General features: G+C 35.1%; 4 protein-coding genes across 6 annotated transcripts; all 4 read left to right on the top strand.

The window, feature by feature from the left end:
• The first annotated feature begins 972 nt into the window (after window positions 1–972).
• On the top strand, window positions 973–8722 carry LOC106761896 (polyadenylate-binding protein-interacting protein 3). Its single transcript, XM_014645496.2, has 15 exons — window positions 973–1290; window positions 2756–2919; window positions 3003–3164; window positions 3660–3796; window positions 3967–4157; window positions 4903–5080; window positions 5197–5427; window positions 6162–6289; window positions 6417–6480; window positions 6593–6626; window positions 6872–7185; window positions 7296–7436; window positions 7779–7874; window positions 7963–8019; window positions 8314–8722. Exons 2-15 carry the CDS (start codon window positions 2784–2786, stop codon window positions 8341–8343), a joined length of 1899 nt encoding a protein of 632 aa, XP_014500982.1. The 5' UTR covers window positions 973–1290; window positions 2756–2783; the 3' UTR covers window positions 8344–8722.
• A 1965-nt stretch (window positions 8723–10687) lies between these two features.
• On the top strand, window positions 10688–14053 carry LOC106761897 (nuclear transcription factor Y subunit A-8). 3 transcript variants are annotated; one of them, XM_022781467.1, is made up of 5 exons: window positions 10688–11111; window positions 11741–11947; window positions 12329–12441; window positions 12517–12579; window positions 13317–14051. In XM_022781467.1, the coding sequence occupies exons 2-5, from the start codon at window positions 11776–11778 to the stop codon at window positions 13803–13805; spliced, it is 837 nt and encodes a 278-aa protein (XP_022637188.1). In that variant the 5' UTR covers window positions 10688–11111; window positions 11741–11775; the 3' UTR covers window positions 13806–14051. The 3 variants fall into 3 exon arrangements, with proteins under 3 accessions (XP_022637188.1, XP_022637187.1, XP_022637186.1); XM_022781466.1 differs by having other exon boundaries at window positions 12329–12579; window positions 13317–13469; window positions 13542–14051; XM_022781465.1 differs by having other exon boundaries at window positions 12329–12579; window positions 13317–14053.
• Window positions 14054–15098: 1045 nt separating this feature from the next.
• LOC106761898 (PHD finger protein ALFIN-LIKE 3) lies at window positions 15099–19386 on the top strand. Its single transcript, XM_014645500.2, has 5 exons — window positions 15099–15354; window positions 15859–15891; window positions 16710–16938; window positions 17600–17738; window positions 18817–19386. The coding sequence occupies exons 1-5, from the start codon at window positions 15270–15272 to the stop codon at window positions 19081–19083; spliced, it is 753 nt and encodes a 250-aa protein (XP_014500986.1). The 5' UTR covers window positions 15099–15269; the 3' UTR covers window positions 19084–19386.
• A 1121-nt stretch (window positions 19387–20507) lies between these two features.
• LOC106762734 (threonine synthase, chloroplastic) lies at window positions 20508–22420 on the top strand. The gene has a single exon (XM_014646777.2). It carries the CDS (start codon window positions 20549–20551, stop codon window positions 22103–22105), a length of 1557 nt encoding a protein of 518 aa, XP_014502263.1. The 5' UTR covers window positions 20508–20548; the 3' UTR covers window positions 22106–22420.
• Window positions 22421–22873: the final 453 nt, after the last annotated feature.

Below are 22873 nucleotides of genomic sequence, written 5' to 3'. Positions count from 1 at the left end.
CCGAACATATCCCTTGTCTTTTTCCTTTTTTTGCGTTTACCTTCAATTAATTAGCCATGGACATTCAAATTTCCATTCCTCTTTGACGTAAGATTGCGGCTCTGCGCAAAGGATTTTGGCCCAATGAACAACAGGAGGGCAACAGGAGGGGCAGCGTAACGTGTAAAGTCTTACAGTATGAAAGCTCGGCTGGTGTTTACCTAAACCGAAAATGGCGAAAGCACCATACTGACATTCCGAAAAGGGCTAGTTGACTAATGTTTTTTTTCTTTTTTTTCTTTTTTTTTGTGTTTATTATTTTTTTTTTTATTTTGTCTGCACAACAACGTTTTAGTCTATTCTTAAGAACACTTTTCTTTGAATAATGAAAAACAAAAAGGTAAAACAGATGAAAGGAATAAATAAAGGAAACGAAAATGACACACAATAAAATAAAATAAAATGATGAAGGCAGCAAAATAAAAAGTAACTGAGAAACAAAGGAAAATAAAAACCCTTTTTTAAAAAAAGAAAAGAAAATAAACTTAAATGAAATTAGTCTTTGCTTATTATTATTTTTTCCTTGACTGTACACATTTTATTTTATTTGATTACTCGGACGAAATTAGATATTGATAATATGGCTGTTAAGTATAATTACCACTTAAACTATTTAATCTGTAAGATTATGACATTATTAATGATTAATGTTAACAATTTTTTAAGAGAAAGTAATAGTGTTTAACTAGTTTTATTAGTTTCCGTAAATCAAATGCTTGTCTTTTGCATGCATGGATGCATTGAATATCTATCTGTGAAAAATATTATTAAATAGATTAGACGGTACGTAAATCAAAGTAATACGGTGAATAAGTTTTTAACCGTATCTATTACATTAGATACGGTGAATAAGTTTTTGGAGGACAGAAGAACTGTTATACGGACAAAAATACATGTAACTAAACCATACAATACAAGAAAAAGGCGCACGATACTCCCAACCACAGCAGATCATTTCTTGATTGTCTTTTGGGTGTTTCTGCTTCGTCTCTCGCTTCGCACCTCCCTTCAAAATCTCAAAAACCACTCACTCTCTCTCTCTCTCCCGATCACGCCGAGAGAACCAAACCAAACCGAACTCCTCCGGCGTCTCTCTCTCTCTCCGTCGTCTCGTCCGGCCACGGCGCCCTCCCACCGAAGCAGCCCCTCAATCGCCGCAATCAATCCCTAACCGACACAAACTTCCCTCTTTAGCTCCTCTTTCAACCTCCGCCGGAATCCGTCAGTTTGGTTCTGATCAACCTCTCGCAGGTGCGTTACTTCGTTTTCAATTCCTTTCTTGCCTTCTTTCTCCTTCCGTTTCTCTTTCCAATACCTCTCTGCTTGCTATTTATTTCCATGCATGCTTGGATCCTCTTAAAACAGCTCGTAAATTAGGGTTTCCACCTTAGGAGAAACTGTAGTTTCCCAAGTAGGACCACAAAGAAAGATTTATCTCTGCCTGGGAACTGTAAACACGACTGGCGATAGTTTACGCCGCACGAATCTCGAGTTCTAACTTCAACTGCCAATCATTGTACTTTAGGGCAAGTTTCCATATGGCCTAGTATAACATCGTGGGACTTCAGTTTCTGATTTTTCTCTTTCTTCTAGGGTTTGGAATACTTGAAATTTCGGTAAATGTTGTATTTCCGAAAGAAAAAGAACTTCAAGTAAGTTCGCAATGTAGGGAGTGGATGCCAAATAATTCTTATGCTTCAGAAGTTCGGATCGGAGTTATAATCTTCAAGTCCTCATATAATCTTTGCCAATGTGTGTTTCTGATTTATAAAGGGTTCTTGGTATAAAGGAGTGAGGGTAGACAAATTTTAGTACTTTGGTTGTGATTGGAACGGGGAAGAGGGGGCCAGGGAAGAATGAGAGGTAACTGGGTAAAAATTCCCCCCAAACCACGAGTTTCTCATTGACCCAGGCTTGTTTGCTGTTATGTGGGTAATTTTTTTGTCTTTATAGTATGTATAATGTATAATGCTCTTTAAATGCCTCTTGGAAATAGCAGTTACGGGCATTGTTTTCCCGTCAACCTCGAGCCTGGATTTTTGATGTTTTCTTTTAACCATTTGACGCTACAAATTTATTACGAGTAATTTGTATTTTTTTAACAGTGTAGTTTACGTCCCTTTGAATATTATTTTATGATTATAATTACAGTCAATTGTACGGAGATGTATACTTTCCACCCGATTCTCTACTTTTCCAGTGTGTCAGATTTTTTTCTGTTTATTCTTTAACATGTATACCATGAACTTTTATACCGTACCATACCATGTTCATGGTCTGCATATGACCAATTTTTAGTTATTCACCAAAAAGTAGGTTTAATGTTTCAAAATTTGCCTACAAAATTATCTTTGAAATGTTAATTTTATTTTATCAACTTGCATATGCATTGTTAGAGGTGTGTTCATTTTGAACGATGCATAATTCAAGTATAATAGCCAGAGAAATTGCTGTCCTAGTTGCATTATATTTTAGAAATAGACTTGTTCATTACATTTAATCACTTTAAAATTTGTATTTTCATGATTTATCCAATGGCCACCGAATAGCTTTGTGAACTTGGCATAACTATAGTGCTATTACCATCAGCAGCAGTTCCTCTACTGTAATGTTCTTTTGGAAAATCAGCTGGATTCATAAATTTTGCCTTGAAATCTTATGTAAGCCCTTTGGGTTTTCTTTTTGGTCTTACGAATATATATTTATTTTTTCCCAGATTAGAGGGGCAGGGGCTGTAAGTGAGGATGAATCTACAACAACCTGGGCAGCCCAAGTCCTCCAATGGATACAGCCGCCGAAAATCTGAAAGAGAAGGGACAATTAAATCTGAGAATAAAATCCTGTCTGGCAAATTAAATGCCAGCAGATTAACAAATACAGGTAAAATTCGGATCTGTGTAATGTATTATTATTTATTTGTTGGTGCATTCAGAATGCTGATATTTTTTTTTTTGTTGTCAAAGGTGCGGTGACTGGCAGTAAAGGTGGCAATTACGAGAATCCTTCACATGATCGTTTAGTGTATGTAACAACATGTCTTGTTGGGCACCAGGTGGAAGTCCACTTGAAAAATGGATCCACGTACTCTGGAGTCTTTCATGCGACAAACACAGAAAAAGATTTTGGTATGTTCTATTGTATTTTTTGTTGGAAAAATGTGTTTTAGTCTCTGTACTTTCACTTAAACTTAGTCTTAGTATTTACAATTTCAAATTGATGAAATCTGTCACATATTGGAGGTACAAAAATCACATATTTTAAGTAGTTGAAGGATTGATTTCATCAATTTAGAAGTATAAGGACAAAAACCAGTTTTTACTTAATGTATAGGGATTAAAAACAAATTTCTCCCCAATTTTTTTGATTTTGGCTGTATTGTGAATACTATTAACTTATATTGTTTCACAGCGCCTAATAGCCAAATGGATAAGCATGATATTTAGGGAAATTATGCTTTTTAGAATATTTTGTTATTTCTGTTTGGATTTGTCTTATTTTAATAGAACTTTGTTTTGGTAGTTATTGCTCAACTGGGATTTCACTAGGGTTGTTCTAGGCCACTATCTAAAAAAGCTTCTGCTGCTGTTTTCATTTAATTTTATAAAATGATCATATTGTAGGAATCATTTTGAAAATGGCTCGCTTAACAAAAGATGGTTTGTCACGAGGACAGAAATCTGGTGCAGAATTCGTCAGCAAGCCCCCTATGAAGATTTTAATTATACCTGCCAAAGACGTTGTCCAAGTTATAGCACAGGTTTCCTACTTTTCAACTATTTGGAATGTATTTTGGAATATGGTAGTTACTAAGCTAAGGTTTTTGTTGGAATGCTGTATACTTTTGGAGAATTTAGATTCGTAGAAGTAGCTTTTAACACATTGTTGACTTCTCTGCTGATAATACCATTCGTGTTTCAATCATGGCAGGATGTTGCTATTGCCAGGGATGGTTTACCTAATGAATCTCACCAGGATATGCACCAGGAAATCATGGTTGATTCATTGATATCTCAATCTCGTCATGTTGAGCTAGGGAGAGAATTAAAACCCTGGGTACCTGATGAAGATGATCCACAATGCCCAGAACTGGAAAACATATTTGATGGCCATTGGAATAGGTTGCTCACTTTTTATAAAATAATTTTGTGAACATAATAAATATCAGTTTTTCTTGACACTTTGACTCCCATTCGGACTGTTGCCTTCATTAGTACACCACTTTTTCAGTATACAATAAGAAATTTCTTTAGAAGTGTCGAAATTTAGAATAATATATTTCTCCAAATTTCATTGAGAACACTTCTCCTTTTTATTATGAACACTTCATATTTGGTATGTCGAAAGAATAAAAACTGGAGATGAAATAAAACCTCCTTAGAGGTATAGACATGTACTTCCTGAATTTCTGGATGACATCTGGAACCATATTTCTGGTTAGGGTCAATTTACCTTGCTTTCTATAATAATCTAAACCCTTTGTTATGAATCTGATTTTAATAAAGATTGAGGGTTTATAGGTATTCTATTTGTTTTCTTGTGTTGCTTCAAGTATAGTTTTGAGTTTTCATTCCATAGTCATTTATGGAAGCTAACAAATGTTGCCAGAGGAATTATTAAAAGATCATTGGCACACAATTGATTGAGACTATGTTCTTGATGTAGCAAAAGGAAATAGGATTTTTTTGTGGTATATCTTTAATGATTAAAAGAGGCTGGAGTGAGTATAGGAAATAAGCTAAAATACCATGATTATTTTATACACATGTATTTTTATCTTTAATTCACTAATTTCAAAATTTTCACAGAATGCCTATTTTTGTTTACATTGGTATTTATTTATTTATTTATTTTGTATTTTTTAAGAGGATGGGATCAATTTGAAACAAATGAGGCATTGTTTGGTGTAAAAAGCACATTCAATGAGGAACTTTATACGACAAAGCTTGAAAAAGGGCCTCAGACAAGAGAATTGGAAAAGCAAGCTTTAAGAATAGCAAGAGAAATTGAGGGTGAGGAAACCCAAGATCTTCATCTTGCGGAGGTTAGCATGGTTTCAATACTTATCGTTCTTTATTTTCATTGCTGCTTGTGAATTTCTGCTGTTTTTTGTTTATTTGACTAATTGAATTCAACAACCTACATAAATTTTCTTAACAGGAAAGAGGCTTTCACTTGCATGAAGACTTTGATATTGATGAAGAAACTAGATTCTCTTCAGTTTATAGGGGCAAACGTGCTGATGACAGTGGATTTGATGAGGATGTACTGTTTGATACCCACAGTTCTGATACTTTTGGTGGTGTATTTGGTTCGGTTGTTAAGAGGTCTGGTGAAATAAGTGGTGGAAAAGGAAATGATGGAGCTCGAACATTGGCAAATTCCTCTGTGGTATCACCTGAATTATTATTTAATTATTGAAACTGTACTATTTATTAATTCTTAATCGTTTGTCATTGTCACATTTACTTGCTTGTCCTTTTTTCTTGTCGGATTAAATACTACTGTTAAGTTTTCATATAGATTATCGATATGAGCAATGTCATACCTATATAAGACTTAGGTTGTTGTCACCATATAAGCCAATTTTGTAAGGCTAAATAAGATCCCAAGGTGTAAATTGTTAGAACTACCATATTTTATGTGTGTACCTTATTTTAAGTAAATGGTTTCTTTTAGATTTTCTTGCATTCCGAAAATCTTTGGTTATGCAATTCTGTAAAAGTAATTGATGATTTGAGTAGAAGCTCTCTCAAAATGTTTGAAAAAATAAATGATTATTTATTGAAAATGAGCTGAACCCAACATGTGTTCAAGACAATGGCTTGTTGCCTCCTACTTGATTAGAAAATATTAGTGAAAATTCTGGTACATGACTATTATTTTAAATGACACATTCGTCACTATGTTCTGTTTGAACATGTCCTAACAATCCCGAGTCTTGTTATGCTTTCGAAATTGGTACAACATGAACCTCTGATTGATGCAGCTGAGTCTTGTTGGGGAAAAATGTTGATATGAAACTATTCCATTTTTGAAGTTTTTGTCCTTGTCTCTCCCTCCTCTTATGAAGTAACTATTTTACTTTCTAAACTCACCTTAGTACTTGTTAATTATGTGTGCAGGATCACACGCAATCATCTCAGTCAAGTACTAGTGTGGATTTAAGCCGCTCTAGTTCTTATGATCATGCTAAGCAGTTAGCATCTGAACTCCCTGCCATAAGCTATTCATCGGTGGATGGGGAAAGCAGGTGCTTGTTGCCCTTTTCTCTTCTGTATATAATTATTCTTTTTGTTCTGTTTTGTATACATCATTTTTGCACTTGAAAAAGAATTAAATTTTTCGTTATCATGATTTTTAATATGCAAAATCTACAGGATTCTGGAGAACTCAATTAGTAATCAACATGGAGACAATGATACTAAGGAAGCAAGTGTGATTGTGAGTTGAAGTTTGTGCATTATCACTTAAACTTGTGTCTAGGAAAATATCTCATGAGAAAGATATTAGTTCTAACACTCCAAGTCTCTCTATTTTTCTTCAATTGATGCAGCAAGCTGAGGATGTTCAACTGTCAAAATCTGAGGGTCTGTGAAATCCTTTTCTTAGCTTTCTTAAATTGAGTGGATTTAAGATGTGCATGAAATGATGCAAATGAAGCAACCATTTTCATATTATTGATTATTCTTTCTATTGTAAAGGAAGTGCTGAAGCTTTCTGTTAGTACTCTTCATAAGTGCTTCTGAATGGCAGCTATAACCTACATTTCAATTTGGTCGCTGCTTCTTTCATAATACATGTATTCCTCTAATCTTGGCAATTTTTGGCGCAGGTTCACAGGGACCACTCTACTTGAAGAAGGATGGCACTGATAAAGGGGTATTATCTCCGAATGCTAGCTCCTATGCCCCTTCAATTCATACTTCATTAAAAGCTCATGAAAAGATGGGATCACATGGAGATCTGATTGAGGGTTCAGCAACTGGCAAGGTTAATGGGGAAACAACATCTGTAAATTCACGTGGGACCCCATATGTGTCAGATTCAGTTGGAGTCCCTGCAGCATCTTCTGGTCCTGGCTTATCTCCAAGTTCATCAGTTGGTTCACTGTCTTCTGAAAAATCAACTCTGAATCCCAATGCAAAGGTATGGAAGTTCAAGCCCAACTTTTTGACTGGAATTTTTTTTTCCCGCTGTCTGGTTCTAGTCTTTTATGTTACTGTCTTATGTCTGAGTTTCCCCTTTCGTGTTGTAAGGAATTCAAGCTTAACCCTAATGCAAAGAGTTTTATTCCATCACCTGCTCGGCCTCCCACTCCACCGTCCGATGGTTCCTTCTATTTTCCAACTAATGTAACTACTGTACCAAGTATGCCAGGCATGCCCATGGGTATTGGAGTAAGTCATTTGGTGCATTTATTGAATACATAGAAATGCATAATTAGGGAGTGGATTTACTTCTATAAAAGGTTTGTGATTTTATGACAAATGGACCTGGTTGTTCCACATATCCATGTCGCACGTTAGTGCAGGTTATAATTATCAGTTTGGTTGTCCAATCTTATGGTCTTTTAAATTTCTGATTGTTACTTAATCCATATAAGGATAAAGTTCTCATTTTGTTGATTGCGTAGAATAGTTTGCCAAAGAAGTTATGCAGAATTGTTGGGTTTGGCTTAATAATGGCTTCCCAGCCTTCGTTCTGTTGATAAACTTGATTGTTTTGCACATGTCTTGCAGATTGGACCTACTTTTGCTGGTCCACAACCTATGGTGTATAATCCTCAGGTAGCACCAATGCCGTCTCAAGCATATTTTCATCCGAATGCACCACAGGTATAAGATCACATGCATTATCCCTCTGTTAACTGTTTTCTTAAATATTGGTGCTTCAGGGCAATTGCTTATTATAATCTGATTTCAGTATGGACAGCTCCTTGGTCATCCTAGGCAAGCTATATACATGCCGGGTTACCTGCCCGTAAGAACTCTCGTGCTTAATTTATTTTATTTTTTTAAAAATTTGTATTTAATTGATATTGGTCATGTCTTGAACACTGGGCAGATAAAATATAAAACCATATATTTCAATAACTTATTACATGGTTAATTCTCCACGTTGATGTGTCATACTTGTTGGATATTCTTCCTTGGTGGAACATATCAAACTGAATTTGAGTAATCTTATCTGTAGTCCTATATATATACACTTTCGAGGAACTTTATCTGCTTATTAATGTTCTGAGAAATCATCTTCTGAAATCAATATTTACAGGAAATGCCATACAAGGGACGGGACTATTGACGACTTGGCTATTAGCATTCTTGTTGGCAAGTCAAATCCTTGCTTGAAAAGAATAAACAAAGTGGTTGTCCTGATAAGTTTTAAACGAGGATATCTGCAGCTGATGCGAAATCTCTAAAGGCATATGTTATGTTATTTGCCAAGTTTGCTAATTCTGGGAGATAATTTTATGACCTTGTTTTAACCCATGCATATACATCTTTTGGGGTTTCTCAGGCTTTGGTTGTGTAATAGGTTATCTCAGATTGACCTTTCCCATCCTTTTTTCCCTCTTTAAATTCAAAGTTTACTTCTTTTAACCTCAAATGCTCGTTTATCTGACCCTCGGACACATCTGCTACCATTTAGTTGCTGTAATAGTAGTTTAATGACTGGTAAACGAATTTTATACTCACTGCCATTTTTAACCTTAATCTACCTTACACAAACCATCCCTGAAAGATAGTCACTATACTAATGTTACTTGAAGCTTAGTAAAAAACTTAATTTAAGAATTATTAAGAAGTAGATTTTAAGATTAATTTAGATTTAAAATTGGTTTTTAAAGTGAGGAATGTATTTATTTATATAATTTAAATTGGTTCAAGAATACTAGTCCAAATTGTATAATAGTGATTTCAATTTATGGATAAAGCAAACCTTTAGTTCTCAAAAAATAATATAAAGCAACTGTGTTCGAAAAGAAACTCTGTTTTTTGTTAAGCACAGTCTCATTTAATGACATGTTTCCGAAACCACTCTGAAGAGTGTTTATGGACAATTTAAATTTGCTATAAATAAATGTTTTAAAGTATATAAACTATATTTTGGAACTATAATAACTAATTGATTTTTAAATTAAGGTCTAATATTTGTTTGAAAAAAAAAAAACATTACAGATTACATTATTTAATGCAAGTTAAAATATAATTTATTTCAAAGCATCTATTTATTATGCATTTGAATTATATAAAAAAAAATTACTTTGTACAATACCTAAAATAAAATTCTCAATTATAAGACCTTTAACATGATTTTTTAGAATTTAATAATATATGGTGAAAAATAGGATCAAACATATACTTTATTATTTAAATAATATAATGTTTACTTATAAATTCTCAAAAATAAATCAACTTATTTATTTCCTACTCGTCTTTAGTTCCTTACATCATTACATGGTGTAATTAACTGAGAACATTTTCTTTCTTTTTGAAGAACAAAATTACGTCTAATATAATATTTTTTATAGATAATAAGTGTAAATAATTTTTTAAAACAATAAATTTAGCAAATAAAGAAATACTAACTATTATGTTGGATATATCTTTGTTCAATTATTATCAACTTCTTTAAATTCATACTCAGAATCTTGCATCATTATGAAAATAAAGAAAGGTAATAAAACGCTCTTTGTGAGTAAGCATTCATTATCATTATGCGTTTGTTTTTTTTATCATTGATGTTGTCGATAACATTCTATAAAATGATTGTTAATAAATTAAATATTAAAAAATATAATTAAAAAGGAAACAACAATTTTTTAGATTAAAACATAAATATAGTAAATATTTTCCATTTCAATCAGATACTACCATTCTACGTGTTTAAAAACTATTATAAATATTTTATTATTGTTGTTGTTATTATTAGAGTTTAATTTCCACGAAGTTTAGTAAATTTATTTTACATTATTAGTCCATTAAAACAAAAAGTTGTCTACAACAATTAGAGTAATTAATTAATATAAAAACTAAAAATTTCAATTATAATAATTTATAAGTAGACCGCAATATAATAACTCTTTGTAGCTAAGTACATTTAAATCAAATTGATATTACCTTTATTATGAATTTAATTTAAATAAACTAAAAAAAAGTGTAACCGATTTTAACATTATATTCTAATCACAAACTTATTACCCTATTCACATTAAAAAAACATTAATTGTATGATTTTTAATTAATTAATTAATAATATAAGAAATTATTCATACAGCAACTCATAATATTTGTACAATGACATTCTTCTTTTTTTCTACCTCTCTTGGCGATATCATTTGTTTATTAGCTTAATATAGTAAGAGGTTTTTGAATTTGAATGTAATACTGAAATAACAGTGCTCTTCTTTTGGTAAGTTAATGAAAGAAAATAGTGGTCTTCTGCAGATTTAACACAAATCAAGCTGTGTAATTATTAACTTGCAAGAATTAAATAAGCAGAAGAAATGATAAAAAAAAGTATATTAATGGGGTTTGGCAGCACAGAACTGAGGTTGAAAAATTGGAGGCATTGAAGAAAAGCATATGATAGCAGCAGGAAGCATGATGATGAAAGAGTGCGATGCCATGCTCCATTACAAAATTCTTATTTCATTTTTTTTAAAACCAGACAACAAGGAATATCATCAGTAGGGACAGCAAAACGACAAGAATGGAATGCATCACCATAAATAATTTTTAATTCAAAGATATTTTGAAACTTAGATTCTCATTTTGAAAAATGTTGTCTTTTTAATTTTCTCTTTAACATGGTAAGTTGGGCAGGTAACAGATGAGTTTAGTTGGTGTGTGTTAATGCAACAGAGTCACTGTTTTTAAGACTCAGTAGAAGCCACTTTAAGGGTCAAGAATTTCTTAGCACTAAAGCCATGAGACCAAAAAGACTAAAACAATGATGCACTCATTCAAGTGTGATGTGTGACTCAGAGTCTCTTCTTAGCTTACAAACTTTCAACCCACAAGACATGCACACCTTCTGATTCCTCTCCAATTCATCCAATTTCCAAGGTCTCTCTCTCTCTTCTTGTTTTTTCCTTTTCCACTTATCTTTGCTTACTTTCTTCTTTCATTTGTAATTTCATGACATGCCTTGAATCAGTAAAAGGGTCGTTCTTGAAGCTTAGGATGATGGAACAAATCTTAGATAGATAGTGGGTTTTCTTATGTTTGCCTGAGGTGATAGGTTTGTAAGTTGTAGCTGTTGTTGATTGAATTGGAGAGTACAAATAGTTCTTCAGCAAAGATCATTTTCTCTATGTCTAGCATAGCTGCTTGTTGTTTTCTATAAGGCAATTCAGATATCATGGTTGACGAAGGATAAGTTGATCCAAGAGTTGAACTGCTAAAATTGTTCCTCTGATGCTCTCTATCAAGTTCTTACTTTTATGGGGTTTTCTTCCACAATCTCTTTTCCCAATCCACAAGCTAGAGTGTATTTTCTGAAACACAGATGCACACATGGTTTATAGGGAGCTGTAAAATTGGCATGTTTCAATTAGAGTTTGATATACTTACTTTATTTGGAACTCTCAAGAGGAGTATATATTGGCTGCTGCAAAAAGTGTGATGACGATCTGAAGTTATAGCCAGATCAAAGTTTATCAGTTCTATTTATCTTTTTGTTTTCTCTTTTGAAGTCAAGTGGATTATTGTTCCAAGAGGTCAGAAAACAATGAATTGCTCATCATGGGGGACTTCAGAATCCAGAAGTTTGAGCTTAAAAGTGGATTTTCTGCCACAACAATGCCACAGGAGCAAAACGTTGAGCTTTCAATTCCAAGAACAGGATTCATCTTCGATTCATTCGGGTCAATCTTCTACCAGACTTGGTTCAGCAAAATCCGGTAATTGGATTTAAACCCTGCCTTTTTGTACAATTCTGAATACTTGTGTACTTATCAACTGGGGTTCTGTCATTTCTTTCTGCTATTGCGGTATGTATTTCTGGCGGTGAAACTGAAGCAGTACACTGTTTCGCAATAGAAATGAAATGGAGCACTACAGGTATATGAAAGTGATGTGATGTGATCCTATGTTGCATTAAATCCTCACTTAGCATTGGTTATTGGATAAAAGTTTTATCCACACATATGATAGAAGATGTTCTTCCTAAGTTGGAAACTGTCTTAGATAGCTTATTCGGCATCAGAAAATTCTTGTCAAATTCCCTGGCATGCTACTTCATATACCATATTGATGAGTATTTTCTCTGCTTTGGATGATAGGTGAAATGTCTGTTCAGCATAGTTCTACTGGTTCAACACTTCAGCATAGATCATTCATGCAGAATCAGGATTTCACCTTCCCTCCTCCACTACTGGATCACGGCCAAACACTTGTAAGTAGATATATTCTCAAGTTCTTCTGGATGGAAGATATATGCATATATGTTTTCCTAAAGTTTGTGTTCCAGGCTCACTATGCTGATCCAGGCTACAGCAACCTTATGGCTTCTTCATATGGTCCACAATCTATGGTAATTAGTACTTCAGTACACATAATTCATGTATTTCCATTACTATTAACGTGGTATGCAGGCTCCTCTTAATTTGGACTGAATTCTGATCAAGCAAAATTTCACATGAATGTTAAACGTTACAGTGGAAAATCCTGTTTATAACTTAATGTGGTTCTTCTAAACGGAACCATTAAGAGTTCAACACTATCCACTGTTTTTCCAGTTTCTTACAACCTTAAGATTCTTTTCAGCGGTAATCCATGGTTTAATTATTTTCATGGTTTGCTGTGCTGCGGATAATTCACCAGCATGGCATATTCTCATTGCTCATAAAGGTTAAAGTTGGTCTGTGTAGTATCTGTCAGTTTAAAAAGTTCCTCAGCTTTCCTTTGCATCTCGTTTGTTCTACTCTATGCATTATTTATAAAAATTAATATTTGTGGTGGGGAATTTATGTCTTATCTTGAACACCAGAACACCAAGGTTTTCTTATTATAGCTTTTGAACAATTGAAGATGCAATCTTTACAAGAATATTCTTGTTGGCCTTTACAATTGGAGATGAGATCTGATAAACTTTCCTGATACTAAAATTCACAGTTTTACCTATATTTCTCTGCATCCTCTTTTCAGAGTCATGTTTCTTACTGTTTTAGTTCTCTAAATTATTTAATTACCTTGCACAACAAAACCATGAAAGTTGTAGCAGCATGAAGAGCAATTCTGAAAAACACTGATGAGATTCCTAATGTGCAGCCAGTGGAAACTGCTCCTATGAGAATTCCTCTGCAACTGGACGTTAAAGAAGAACCCATATATGTGAATTCAAAGCAGTACCATGCTATTCTGAGAAGAAGACTGTACCGAGCAAAACTTGAAGTACAAAACAAACCCATCAAGGATCGAAAAGTACTAAACATGTCTATGTTTTTTTGTCTACAATTTCTGCTAAACCAAACTAATAACACTGTTGCCATGCAGCCTTATCTTCACGAGTCCCGTCATCTACATGCAGTGAATAGAGCAAGAGGTGCTGGTGGACGCTTTCTCAACACTAAAAAGCTTCAACAATCAACTCGTACTCGTGGAAATACTGCAGAATCTAACATGCATCAAATAGAAAACTACAGAGATGGTGATGATACCACATATGCATCTAACACTGCTGCAAGAATTATGCAGAATTGTATATCTGATAAGGGTGGTGGCACCACTCAGCAGCAGCCTCTATTTGTCTACATGTGAATGACTAAACCAGTCTGCTTGTGTTCCATTGGGAAGTCATCCTTGGCTCATATTCATTACACTGTTGCTGTTTATTATTGTTTGTTTTGATTTCCTTCGACATTGACATGGACCTGTTAAAGTTGTTTTGAACTGATTTGTCAATAACAGTGTTTTTCTATGCTGCAACATGTCTTGTTGAAATTCGTTTACGTGTCTTCTGATGTTTGGTTTCTCCAATTCTGTAACCATTGACACATCTTATAGTTGCGATATTTTCTATGGCCAATGATATATTAAAACTTATTTTTTTTACTTTTTTTTACATCATTCTTGACACAAACATATATTATTTTTTTATTGAGTTTAAAATATGTTAATAAGAAATAAATAACCAACTAGTAAAAAAATATACGTTAGAATATTAAAAAAATATGTATCGAAATATTTTTTTTATTTATTTTTAATACGCCAATCATTTTCCTTACCATAAATATTTGAGTGGATAATGTTGTTTATTGGAACAGTGCTATAAAAGTAAAGACAGAACAACTTCTGCGTGCTACGAAGATCTTAATAATAGCATGCCAACTATTAATTCGAGGAAAAAACAATCACTTGATTGGATTAAAATAATTATATATTTTTTTAAGAGAAAGTAAAAAATAATAAAGGATATTATCAAATAAATATAATAATATTTTAGATATCAAAATACCATTTCTCATGTCATTGGAATTTCTGGTCTCTTTCTCTTCTCTTCTAAAATACCACTCACTGTCTTTAATCACTATTTTTGTACTGGTAACGAGCATCTTAAAAAACTGAGTTCCGTACATGAAAATATTAAAATGTAAATAAATATTAAATTTAGCAACTTGGATAAAACCGCAGAAAAAGGGACAGAAATTTTAATATATATTTGGACGAAATTCGAAGTTTTTAAGAGAAAAAAATTATGATTAAACTTATTCTATTGTAAAAATGTGTGTTTCTATATATTTATTTAATTCTTTTATCCTTGGAAATTTTTAAAAATATTATTTAAAGAAAACATTTTTTAAAATATTAGTCGATATATTTATTAAGATAAAGACGACAGTTGAAAAAGAAGAGATGGTTGCAAATTGCGTGACCGGTGGGTCCCACACGATTGAATCATTGCATATAAATGTACGGAATAAAATATGGAAAAAGTAAATGAAAATGAAAATGGAAATCGACGATGGATATGCGTGGAAGAAATGAGGTTGTAAATTAATTGAGGTGGACGCGAGCACAGAGAATTGAAGGAGGAGGATTCATTGTTCATCATGCAAATGAAATAAATTTCACTACACTATACTCAAACGCAGCACATACCATAATACCCTGCGACTGCGTTTTTTCTATTCTCTCTTCTCTCTCTGAATTTTGTTGTGAACAAAGTTGCTTTTGTGCAGTGTGGTGAGACCCTAAACGACCTCGTTTTCACGTTCTCTGAGAATGGAAGCGCGAAGTCGCTCCGTGGAAGACATATTCGAGGATTTCAAGGGGCGAAGAGCAGGCATCATCAAAGCCCTCACCACCGGTAACGTAACTAATGTGCTTTTCAATTTTAAATTCCATGCACCGTTAAATTAATTATCTACCACTGTTCTTCTCAAATACCTATTCCTTTTTTTTTATGATGGGTTAATGGGTTATGGAACCAGAAAAATAATAATAATAATCATAAATCACGAATCACGGCAGGGGATTGTTCACTGATCTACTTTAGCGGTTTATTTATTTTTGTCATTTTCCGTTGTAAATGACATGTTAACCTGCGACCAGTTACTGTTCCGTTACGACAACATTCAGTTTGTTGTGGTTTAGACGGAAACCGAACGTGAGACCTGTTTGTTGTATTGGATGAATTGAATCCTTTCTTTCGCATTTCTATACCTTCAGGGAATTTCAGTTTGATGAGTCGCACGTGACGGATTTTGTTCTTTTTTTTTTGTTTTTTAATTTTTTGTTTCAATGTATGAAGGATTTTGATTTTTTTTTCTCGTACTTGTTTAATATTTCTGGCCTGTTCGTGCTGTTGCAGATGTTGAAGATTTCTACAGCCAATGTGATCCTGGTTAGTTACCCTGATTTTAGGTTTGAATTGTTTTTCTAGCGGTTTGCAGTTACTGGCTCTTGAGTTTTCCTGATGTTCTTGCTTTTCTAGTACATGTACTGAAATTAGCTCGATATTCGAGCATGACTTTTTTTCTTGGTCTAGTTTTTGATTTTCACCGTACCCATCTTGAGGCTCTTGCTATAAAGGGATGTCAATTCAATATGGGTAGCTTTTATTTTTGTGGTGACTTGGTCGTGTATTTATTTCAATTGACGATGACAATTTATTGTTCTCTATCATCTGACTGTAAGCTTCGAACCCCTCTTTTTTTTTTTTTTTTTTTTTTTTTTTTTTTTGTTGAACTGCCTTCTTTATACATTAGCTAATGTAGCTGTAAATTATGTTGCGGTACTCATTTCCTTCTATGATTAAAATATATTGCGTAGACTTGTGGAATGACAGTAGGTCACTAGGTTTGGTATGGTTCTGGCTTTCCCCATACGGTTTGTGATTGGTTACGACCTTACAAAGTTACACAGTTGAGGGGAATGTACTATTTTGTAATCCAAAGCATCATTCTCCCCTAGAGATATTATTGTATTATTACCCTAGCTGCAGAGCTAGGATGACATGAAATGCTTGATACTTCTTAAAAACCTTTTGGCAGTAAATTGTTTTCCGGAGTAAAGATGTTATGGAGTTATTCTAGCTTCAAATAAAAGTATGCTGTAAAGGTAGAATTACCAGTCGTTTTATCCATGTGAAATTTCTTTCCTTTGTAGCTAGTTTATCTGTGTATGAATTTGTTTATATATCCTTTGTTTTTGTTCTTTCAGAGAAGGAGAATTTGTGCTTATATGGATTACCCAGTGAGCAGTGGGAAGTAAATTTACCTGTTGAAGAAGTTCCTCCAGAGCTTCCTGAGCCTGTCCTGGGCATTAACTTTGCTAGGGATGGCATGCAGGAAAAAGACTGGCTATCTTTAGTTGCTGTTCATAGTGATACATGGTTGCTTGCCCTTGCCTTTTATTTTGGAGCCAGATTTGGATTTGATAAAACTGACAGGTATATCTTACTCGGAGAATAACTCATATCTCATGTCAACTTGTAAAGGATTTGGTTCGAGATGAGGTTGAAAATAAGGGAACTGAGGAAGCAATTTAGGTCAAACTTTTTTGATTTATCACCTTTGTTCAATCAAGATTCTGTGGGATTTTTTAACTTATGTTTTTTCTTTCACCACCCTCCTTGCTGACTACAAGTTTACCTCTTGTTTAGTATGAACATTCTTCTCCCTTTAATAGTTATTTGGCTGCATCACTGTTTTTATCTCAGTTTATTTATAATTTTGTTGCTGATTAATTATTGTAGAAGCAGTTGCCCACCATGGACAAGGGCAAAGATGTTGAAGAATATAATAACACATTTAGCCTATTTCTTTGAGAAAAACATGTTGAAGAGGAAGAGAGAGAGAGAAAAAAAAAAAGGAATAACAGTGTCGTGACTACTGTTTACTGACTTAAGATGATGCAAGGAGAAAAAGCAGTAGAGCTTTTATATTAGTTTCATTTGAATGGAATATCCCTAGTGGGCTTCCTATCTGACACCTAAATGAATGTTCTTTCTGTCATCACTTAGTAGGCTGTGTATTTGCTCTTGATAGTTGGTAATCTGAATATGTTTCCTCATGCATCGATGTACTCGTGATTTGGCATTTGTTATGTAGGAAACGACTATTCAGTATGATCAACGAACTACCAACAATATTTGAAGTTGTTACTGGTGGTGGAACAAAGAAGCCAGTTAAAGAGAAGTCTTCAGTTTCGAACAACAGTGGAAACAAATCTAAGTCTAACTCTAAAGTGGTAAACAATATTTTTCTCCTCAAATCTAGACATGAAATTATACTAGTTGTTTGGAACTCTCCTTTTTTTTCCCACAGATAGTGTCGATATTTTGATCTGAGGTCTTTTAAGATAACATTGCTAAAGTTGATAACCTTTCAAGGTATTGTGTTTTGAAGCTCAATGCTTCTGTGAAGTTTGTCCTTAAAAAATGTCTCGTCAATTAAGCGAGTAAGGTGTTTATAAATTTTACTATTGACATTGATTGTGAGACTTTTGGATGCACATATTTTTTTTCAAATGGAAAAAATTGGTTTGACATGTTCCATGTCCTAAGATGAAAATTGATATTGAGACCTAGAAATCGAAACATTAGGATAAACTTCAAAAAGGCTAGAAATAAGGGTTGTTGCAGCTTACATTTCAGTTCCTTGCCTTAGCTATTTCAAGGTGCAAACATTTCGTATTAACTGTAATGGTTTAAACTGGCCGGCACTGAATTTGAAAAGAAAAAAGGAACAATAGAAAAGCAAGTTAGTTTAATTGATTGCTTTGAGCGAAAAGGGAGACAATTGTTTAGATCAAAAAGTAAAAGAGTTCTTCCTCATTCTAGACCCTGTCACCCAAAACAGTATAACTTGCCATAACCTTCCATTCAATAACTATCTGTTTTAAAAGACTGAGGTGTTACACTTACAATTTGTTAAGAAATTTATCCTTAGCTTTTCATATTTTGTATTAGTTTTGATCTCACATTCGAATGAACAATGGAGTAGGATAAATACTTCAGAGAGATGGTGAGATAAAAAGATCATGAGGGATCCTAATATGTTATATCATGGTTTTCCGATGTTATCTTTTTAACTCAGTGTATAAGAACATTAGAATGTGGACATTTATTGATAGCAGCATCTCATGTTCTTAACGTGCATCAATGACTGTTAATGGAGCATTCACTGGGTTCTGTAAAGATGTTCGTGCAAATGTATGTGGGAGGAGTTTGAGAATAGCTGACTTGTGTGGCTAGTGTCATCTTGTCTGTGGTTCTCCTTTACTCAAATAATTTGTGTTCTTATGTAATTGTTGGCTGGTGGAGCAGCGGGTTTCCGAAACCCAGGGCAGACAGTCAAAGGCATTGTTACAACCAAAAGACGAGGATGAAGGACTAGAAGAGCAAGATGAAGATGAGCATGGAGAGACCTTGTGTGGGGCATGTGGTGAGAATTATGGCACTGATGAGTTCTGGATTTGCTGTGACATCTGCGAGAAGTGGTTCCATGGCAAATGCGTGAAGATAACTCCTGCTAGGGCAGAGCACATCAAGCAATACAAGTGTCCATCGTGCAGTAACAAGAGAGCTCGCTAATCAAGTTTCCGTTATGGACAAACTTTGTTCGAGCCTTTACTAATCTGGTTAATATGTTTTTCTTTCTAGATGTAGTTGATGGATAGTTTTTCTGTTTGACACATGTAGATTTTTTGTCTTTTGTGTTGGTTGTCTTGGGAAAGTTGTCTTTTCCTAAGCCTTGCCCTAGCTACGGATTCACGTTGGCATAAGCTTCATATGAATGGGGTTGAAACCTCAATCTCCTGGCCAGCTTAAATATTAAGGAAATTGAAGTGCTACAACATTTGCACCAAATGAATGGATGGCATTTTAACATGTTAATTTTCAGTTCTTTCGGTTGTCTGAGGGGAAGAGCAACGTTTACAAGTATGGTGCTTCTAATCAGATGAAGCCAGAATTTTATCAAAAGCACCAAACCAGATTGTTGTGGATAATAGGTGCCTTGAACACAGAATACTCAAATCTAAACAAAACACGGACCGATAATACACTTGCTTGAATAACAACTGATATCTTCAAATTAATTTAGATGCACAGACAAATGCATATTAGCACTAACGAAATCTAGATGAACTTTAAATTAATTTTTAAATGACCACTTTTGGAATGTTGATAGAAAAAAGGATGGATGACCTCTGGCTCTAGGATAAAATCTCAATGAACGTATTAATGACATTTGCTAAACGTTGAAACAAACCATATTTCTTGTATAATTTCGTAAAAAGATAAAAACTACTACACCTAAAAAAATTCTAAATACAATTTATGATGTTGAATATTATTAAGTTTATTGAATCTTCTTTTTTGTCTCTTTAGTAGAGGGGTTGTTAATAACAGGCAAATTGGTGGAAGATATGAAAAGGAAAGAAATCTTCTCAGTTATGTGTTAAACATGATTAGTGACTTATTGATTCCCAACATTGTCACTTTTTCCTTGTTCAGCATCACTACAAGTAATATTTATATCTTAGTAGATGAATAAAGTGTTATCTTATTACATGATTTAGTTTCTCAAAGTTTCCCATGTTATTGTTTGATGTGAGAAAAATATCTTTTCTCCTTCTCATATCTTCACCCTTGTGAGATATTCTATCAATACATTAGTTGTTTCTTGTCAATGAAAGGAAGAAAAATAAATTAATAAATACAATTAATATATGTGTTTATGTTATGAAATTGTATTTGTAGCTTGATAGTTGTTTCTTGTCCATGAAAGGAAGAAAAATAAATTAATGAGAAGATAATTTTTGCTTAATAAAAATTGATTTAAGTATTTTAAGTGAAATTTATATATACCATAGGTGAACTTAATAATTCCACAAAAAAAGGTGAATAATTATTATAATAAGATAACAAATAGTATTATTTTGTAATGAAATAGTATTTTATTATGAACATAGATCTGAAGGTGGGTGGAAAGGAGTAATATAAAAGGAGGAAGCACGATGAGATACATTGGTGGAATCTCACTCCAAATCAATCCATGGCTTCCACATCTCTCTTTCAGTCTCTCCCTTTCTCTCTCCAAACCTCTAAACGGGCCTCTCCCAAGCCCTCGGCCCACTTCGTTATCCGAGCCCAGTCCCCTATCAGTCAGAACAACGCCCCCGCCCCCGCCGCCGCCAAGCAACGCCGCCCCGCAGATGAGAACATCCGCGACGAAGCCCGCCGCGTGAATGCGCCGCACGACCACCACCTCTTCTCCGCCAAGTACGTGCCCTTCAACGCCGACCCCTCCTCGACGGAGTCCTACTCCCTCGATGAGATCGTGTACCGGTCCCAATCCGGCGGCCTCCTCGACGTCCAGCACGACATGGCCGCTCTCAAGCGCTTCGACGGTGAGTACTGGCGCTCCCTCTTCGACTCCCGCGTCGGAAAGACCACCTGGCCCTACGGCTCCGGCGTCTGGAGCAAGAAGGAGTGGGTCCTCCCTGAGATCCACGACGACGACATCGTCTCCGCTTTCGAGGGAAACTCCAACCTCTTCTGGGCCGAGCGTTTCGGCAAACAGTTCCTCGGCATGAACGACTTATGGGTCAAACACTGCGGAATAAGCCACACCGGCAGTTTCAAGGATCTCGGCATGACCGTTCTCGTTAGCCAGGTCAATCGCCTGAGAAAAATGAACCGCCCCGTCGTTGGTGTCGGCTGCGCTTCCACCGGTGACACCTCTGCAGCGCTGTCCGCGTATTGCGCTTCTGCAGGGATTCCTTCCATTGTGTTTTTGCCTGCTAATAGAATCTCTCTTGCCCAGCTTGTTCAGCCCATTGCCAATGGCGCCTTTGTGTTGAGTATCGACACTGATTTTGATGGGTGCATGCAGTTGATTCGAGAAGTCACTGCTGAGTTGCCTATCTATTTGGCTAACTCCCTCAACAGTTTGAGGCTTGAGGGGCAGAAGACTGCTGCCATTGAGATTCTGCAGCAGTTTGATTGGCAGGTTCCTGATTGGGTCATTGTGCCTGGTGGGAATCTTGGCAACATTTATGCCTTTTACAAAGGGTTTAAGATGTGCAAAGAGCTTGGACTTGTGGACAAGATCCCAAGGCTTGTTTGTGCTCAGGCTGCAAATGCCGATCCTTTGTATAAGTACTTCAAGTCTGGGTGGAAGGACTTTAAGCCTGTGATACCCACCACCACCTTTGCCTCTGCCATTCAGATTGGTGACCCTGTTTCCATTGATAGGGCTGTTCATGCGATTAAGAGTTGTGATGGGATTGTGGAGGAGGCGACGGAGGAGGAGCTGATGGATGCTACAATGCAGGCGGATTCCACCGGGATGTTTATTTGCCCCCACACTGGTGTTGCTTTGACGGCATTGATCAAGCTCAAGAACAGTGGGGTTATCAAAGCCACTGATAGGACTGTGGTGGTTAGCACTGCTCATGGCTTGAAGTTCACCCAGTCCAAGATTGATTACCACTCTAAGAAAATCAAGGACATGGCTTGTCGCTATGCTAACCCACCCAAGGAAGTGAAGGCTGATTTTGGGTCTGTCATGGATGTTTTGAAGACGTATTTGCAGAGTAAGGCTCATTAGGTAGGCTTTGCAAGTTTTGCTCCGCCTGAGTTACTCATTAGTATTATTTGTTTACTTTTAGGCACTACTAAATTGTCTTTTCTATGAGCTAGGTCTGAGTGTTGTAATAATTTGCTTTATTATGCATTGTGGCAGCATCCATATTGGGGCTACCTTAGGGTTTTTGTTGTAGATTTTTCTTCGTTGAGTCATTGCTCGCTCCCGTAGAAAAAATGAATTGATACGAGGAGGAATGCGTATTGTTGGCTTCTTACAGGCCAACCCCTCAAAGAAAATAGTCTCAACCAATATAATTAGAACAGTTTTCTTTCATGATATGTTATTGGCATTAAGCTATGTTGGGTAATATGAACTAACTGTTCAATATGTGAGAAGAAATTAAATCAGGAAGAAAAAAGGGAGGAAAGAGCTGCATTGTTGGACTAAGCATACATGTTATATTGCAGCCGCCGCACACATTGAAATGGTAGCCAATTTAGATACTTCATCTTGCGCTTTCTTCACAAGATGAATTTTCCTCAGCCATTTAGTATAATATTTTATAGTATAAATTTGACTTTTAAACGCCTTCAACTGTATCTGCCATATTAGAAAAGTTGAATGAAATGTAGTGTGTTGGATATCTTCTCTTCCCTCTGCATTTCATGGTGGCAATGTAGTTTACTGCTGTTGTCCCACTGCAATCAAATCAGAAAAATGGCCCTTGCGAATTTGCATTTGAGTTGAAGTCCCTGTTTTGTAGAAAAGACAAGAAAGGCAATGGCGAAT

This window comes from Vigna radiata, chromosome 5, assembly GCF_000741045.1.
Source record: "Vigna radiata var. radiata cultivar VC1973A chromosome 5, Vradiata_ver6, whole genome shotgun sequence".
Taxonomy (NCBI): domain Eukaryota; kingdom Viridiplantae; phylum Streptophyta; class Magnoliopsida; order Fabales; family Fabaceae; genus Vigna; species Vigna radiata.
This window is presented reverse-complemented; position numbering and strand designations above follow the sequence as displayed.